Genomic DNA, 6000 nt, shown 5'->3' with positions numbered 1-6000 from the left:
CTGGTTAATTGTAGCATTATTCACAATAGCTCAGACGTGGAAGTAACATAAATGTCTACCCATAGATGAATGGATAAAGAAAATGTGGCATAAACATAAAATAGAATATTAATCAGCATTAAAAAAAGAAGGAAATCCTGTCATATGCTACAACATGGAAGAAACTTGAGGCCATTATGCTAAGTGAAATAAGCCAGGCGTAGAAGGAAAAATACTGCATGATTCCACTTATACGAGGTGTCTAAAGTAAGCAAACTTATTGAAGCAGAAGGTAGAATGGTAGATGCCAGAGGCTAGAGGGATGGGTCAACAGGAGTTGCTGCTCAAGAAGCAAAACATTTCAGTTATGCAAGATGAATGATCTCTAGCGATCTTTTGTACAAACACTGGGCTTATGCTTTAATAACACCGTACCATATACTTAAAATTTTGGTAAGAGGGTAGATCTCATGTGTTGCTTTGTTTACCACAATAATAAAGAAAATCCAAGGGTAACTACTATGCCAGTACCAGATAGCAATGTTAAATAAACTTTTGACAACCCCCAAAAAAGAGAATCTTAGGATGTTGAAGCAAAAATATGATCCATTTTCATGATATCTTTTTCCCATAGGAAAAAAAAAAAACATCGCCTGGCTTATTACTGAGCTCTGGCTGAGATGAGACACTTGACCATGGGCACCAAGTGACTCTGCTACTTGTGATGGCCTATGTTGTGGTAGCAAGAAAAATGTGACTGAACGTTAGCAGCAACATAACACAATTAAATAGATACAGTATATATGAGAACAGGCCAAGCAGGCCCAGAAAAACAAGTAAATTTTCTCTGCAGGTGGCTTAGACTCTCATGGAACTTAACGAATATTTTTAAATAAATTTGTCAATCCTCACTTTCAGAATCACAAAGGAATTACCCTTTGAAAATAGGGAAAACATTCCCAGGGCTAATTTATGTATGAGTATACATGATATTCTCCCAGCAGCAGGAAGTAGCCATTGTTACAGCTCCACTGAAAGGTGTCTCTGAAAGATAGTGGTGAAAACAAAATTTTCCCCATGTGTAAAATATCAAGGAGTATATCTAGGTAACTCTGTTTTTATGGGGAAAAGGTGCTTTACAACTCTATAGATTCATAGGCAAAGACTAATGGATTGAGTGGTTTGTCAAAGACAGGAATAATTAGAGAGAAGATTAAAGGCAAGAAGATCTGAGGGTAGAGGTATGTGAATAAGCCTCTTGGAGCTTGCATAGATTATGAAGATACTTATATTCTGTAAAAATTCCCTTCAGAAGTCATGTGCTATAGACAACGGTATCAATAATAAGGTGGTTTGGATGAGCAGTCCTGTACTGTTGGAGTCTTTTTCCAGACAGTCCAGAATTTTATCATAAAGCTCATGCACAAAGCAGTGAAGACTGGGATGAAACTATGTATGAATGCACAGCAAGGAGTTCACCTCACCAAGGCTCATCTGGCTGTGCCAGCTGTTACATGCTCAATCTGTTATTAGCAAATATGTCCCCACCTCCTTCCCAATATGGTAAACTGCCTAAGGTTCTAGCTAGCTAGAAAGTAGAAAAATTGGTCACCTTCCACTGAAAGGATGAACCATTTTATTCTTCATAGAAGTAGTTATAATTTCAAGATAACAGATTTCCCCTTCACCTTATCTGTAGTATTTCTGCCAGATCACAAACTATGCACATGAGGCCTTAGTAAAAATGTTGGTTTTGATATCAACATTGTGTATGACCAGGAAACATATTTACAGCCAAGGAAATGCAGCAAAATCTAATATTCATGGAATTTGCTGATTTTACCAAATACCCCCTTAGCTAATGAAAGATTTTCAGGGTTTTAGCTGGGAGACAATATCCTATGTATTTTAGTTGCTGTCTCAAAGGATGCAATGTATGCTTCAAATCAGAGTCTCATATAAAAAGTCTTCTGTATTTTAGTTTGAATACATGGTTCAGGTCTCAAGGGGTTGAAAATGGTAATGAGTCCCCTACACGTATGCTTCACCATTTTCCTTAGACAAGTTTGTTTTCCAGTATTAAAACTTGAAGTCAGGCAGTTGGAGGTTGCATTTCTCAAAAGAGGAATGATATGGCCATGATTTACTTAGATTATAAACCATGAATGTTTCTTGATTATTTTGAGCTCCTCTGCTTCAGAATTCAGTCAAAGATTGTGTTACTCTCTTGGCTGTAGTCATGGATTCAAAATACCAAAGGTAATTAAGCTGCTGACGTTTATTTGCTGTGGATGAAGTTTTGGATCACCCTATCAGGTAAAGAACCCTAACTAGAGGAGATGCTGCCAGAGGATAAGGGGAACATGTAATGCTTATGAACAAAATAAGTAAAAGTATTAAGTGCAGCCTCTTGAGTATCTCTAAGTTCTGAGAATGTAAGGGCTGTGGAACAGTGCTCTGATAGGACTTGGTTTCTGCTTGTTAGGGATGAGAGTTTCCTCATTTGAATAGTTCTACAAACAACCACTCAGGAAAGTTCATTTTCAGTGGGTATGTATGTATGTATGTATAAATGTATGTATGTGCATATGTATTATTTTTATTTAATTGTTTGTTTATTATCCAAATACATGTTGCAGTTAGACAGCTAACTAACAGGAATTTTTGCCAGCTGCCTTCTGATGTTCAGGCAAAGGAAGAAACCTGAAGATAACCAGTAGGAGGGGAGAAAGGAGGTGAGCAGTGGCTATTGAACAGAAACAAATCTCTATGTGGTAGGTGGCCAGTCTCTGAAACCAAATGGGTGTCTGAACATGGGTAGTGCTCAACACCATGAATAGCTAGCCAACCTCTCATTGGACCTTAAGCCATTTACTGCAATCCAATAGCAGAAAGTGAACTGGGCATAGAACAAACAAAAGCAGCTCTTCTGGGAACATAATCAAATTGTAAAATTAAAAACACATCAACATGAATCAACTACTAAAATGTTAACATTTAACAAACACATTTTCAGCCTTCACAAAAAATTTTTTTAAGAGTTTATTTGCATTTCCAGTCATGTACATATTCAAAAAGAAATTCTTATATGTTCATGTATCATATATCATTCAGTTATTTTAAAATTGGAAGTAATTTTCAAAATGCCACATTGAAATGACAACAGATTTCAAAATTTTCAGTAAGCCAATGGATGTTATTTATTGCCTCAACTATACAGCTAATACTGGAATTAAAACTTTAATTAGAACATGTCATTAAGTTTATAAAGGGTAAAGAAAGTGCAGTCTTTAATCTAGTTGCTAAATTAATGCAAAGCTGATTCAAATATGATCTTTGCATGATAACTATTTACTATAGCATGCCCTTAGTCATGTAGACCTGCTAATACCATACGTCCTTGGCATAATGCTTAATTAATAAATTTAAATTTGTAGAAGACAAAGAATGAAAAATGATACAATGATCTTATATTCCAAGTAAATGTTTGTTTTTGCTAGAAAACTGAACAAATTTGATTATAAAGAGTGATTATAGATTATGTGCATTAGTCATTTTTCAATATACTAAATTGGCATTTAACTTTATCAATTGTACTGTTAATTAAACATTTCATAAAATTACTAAAATATTTTCTATATTTCTTAGTTATTTCTTCCATAAATGATCTCTTCATCTTTAACATTGCTGACATTCTCTGTCCCTGAGAGCAAATAATGACCCACTTAATCTCTTTTGTTTGAGGGAAGTCCCCAGACCCTTGCATTAGAGTCCACACAAGAGTACTGGTTGATTACAGGCTGGAACATAGGCCATGATTATCTGTGTGTTCAGTGGGAATTTGTAGACTTTCCCTAGAATGATACATTATTACAGTTATCAATATAGGCTCTGACTCCAGTCGCTTTGGGCTAGCAGAAGGGCTTATTTTTATGCAAAAAGAAATAATTACTCTTATTATAGCATACTAATATTTTATGGTGGTTCCTTGATTTGTATATTCTAGGGGAACTTGTAAAGTTTAGTCTTCTATGTTCCCTACATCCATCACATTCAGCTCATACTTTGTGTGTTCCTGAGGATTCAGCATGTTGTCAGCCAGCATGTTCCTAAGGTTAAGCATACTGAAAAATAGTGGTATTTTGAATACAGTATACATAAAATTATTAGTGTCCCTGTGTCAGGAAAATGAGAAGAAGAGAGTAAAGGCACCTGGGAGAAGACAAAAGAAGACTGGGACGTGTTTACTAGTTAATGATCATGTTGAATTCTAGGCTTTATCTCTAAGCTAAGGTAGAGGAAAGGGAATTTTGAAAACAGGATGGAGATCATGTGTTTTCATTAAGGTCACTGTGGCTAGAATGAACAGGATTGCCCATTAAGGCCTTTGCCAAACTTAGAAAGATCTATTCCTTCTTTTTCTTCTTTCCTGTTTTACCAAGTTTTTGGCAAGAAAACAAACAACATTTTGTGACCAAGAAGATAGCAGTTGCTACACAGACCAGCAGGAAACCAATCACATCGAAAGAATGGTACTGGAACCAGGTGAGGTCATGGGCAGCTGGACGCAGGTGCTTGGCTCCTTTGTGACGCATGACAAACTCTATCCAGAAGACTGCTCGATCTAGGGGCTTTACAGGTTGATCATGTTGAATCCTTGATAACCTTGTAGCATTCTCTTTATAACTGGTAGGCAAAAATAGACAATTGAGAAACTACATAGGAATTAGAAAAAGGTTTTCTTCTCATTATAGGCAATATGTCATGCATGTTATATGTTAATTAAGCCAAAGGCCATAGATACCTTGAGAAAAAATTCATTCTTTGTGAGACATTAACTTTGTTGATTGTATAGAATCTCAAAAGAGGTGTTAAGAGAGGATGTAGAAGAAATATATTCTTAACAGAATGCGGTGAAATGCAAACATAAGAGATGGAATAAATTTGTTACAAATGTATAGCCTAAGTTTTCCAAGCAGCAATTTTGATCTTGTGTAAAGTACAGTTTCCAGGATCGTTCCAAAACCAAGACTGTGAATAACCCAATGTTGTGGGGAAATATCCATAAGAAGGTCCATAAGCATGGTCTCTAATCTCTGGCTAGTTCATGACGATAGACAAGTAACTGATAATTAACATAAGTAAACCATTTCTTCGGTGTCTAAGACCTTGACTCTGTGATAATTCCTCTGCTGCACGCACTTGTGTTTTTGTAATGCAAAAGACAGTGTCTATATAGGCAATATCAAGATTGTGTAAAGATAATAGGGTAATTTTGGAAGTATCAAGGACATGAACTTTCAGTTTTTCAGAATAATAGAAATATCTTGTTAGAATTATTGTCCCTAATCAATGTGACATCACTGTAGCAATAGTTATATAGAGTTTTAACAACTCTAATCTCTCAAATAACAATGGGCATAAGTATGTATTTGAAAAGCAAGTAATGTCTTCACTGGACATTTCTTGGCTGGTGAGCTAGAATTAGTATATTTTATTTTGGTTTTGTGTTAGAAATAAAAGTTCCAAATGGAGACATGAAGCTAAAGGAAGGTTGGTGAAATGCGAAGAGATGTCCTGATGTGAGTCGGACATTTGGGATTGGAAAAGGAGGAATGTGATCATCAATCACCAGTGAACATGGTATGCTAGATCCAGTAGCAGGGGGTAACTTACTTGTATTCTTTTTTGGTGTGCAGGGAGAAAGGATAGTCATACTATTTCAACTGGATTGTAATATAGGTAGGGTTAAGTAGAATTTCACATAGCTCATCCTAAAACATTTCAGGCAAACTGTGGTGGCAATAAATGCCTATTTTTCCAAATCATATTTTTGTTCAAGGTTTTCTCCATTTATAGACAGAGATTTAAAATCTGAAATACATATATACTAGATAGATACACTTGCATTTGTAAAATATACTTTCCTATCAATGTGAAAAGAAAGACCTATGCTCATATTTAAAATGATCATTTAATATTTTATCATACACTAATGTTATATGACTGTTATCTCAAAAC

General features: G+C 35.5%; 1 protein-coding gene across 5 annotated transcripts in view; it reads right to left on the bottom strand.

Annotated features, from left to right (window-relative positions):
• Positions 1-3653: 3653 nt before the first annotated feature.
• LOC102968284 (UDP-glucuronosyltransferase 2A1) overlaps positions 3654-6000 on the bottom strand; it is a 61451-nt gene continuing 59104 nt past the window's right edge. For all 5 annotated transcript variants that reach the window (XM_007086907.3, XM_015539645.2, XM_042982738.1 and 2 more), the window contains one exon: positions 3654-4665. In XM_007086907.3, the coding sequence (XP_007086969.1) occupies positions 4386-4665 (280 nt within the window). In that variant the 3' untranslated portion in view covers positions 3654-4385. The remainder of the gene's footprint in view (positions 4666-6000) is intronic.

The sequence above is a fragment of the Panthera tigris genome, chromosome B1 (genome assembly GCF_018350195.1).
Source record: "Panthera tigris isolate Pti1 chromosome B1, P.tigris_Pti1_mat1.1, whole genome shotgun sequence".
Lineage (NCBI taxonomy): Eukaryota > Metazoa > Chordata > Mammalia > Carnivora > Felidae > Panthera > Panthera tigris.
Note: the sequence above shows the minus strand (reverse complement) of the source record. Positions and strands in the feature narration are given on the sequence as shown.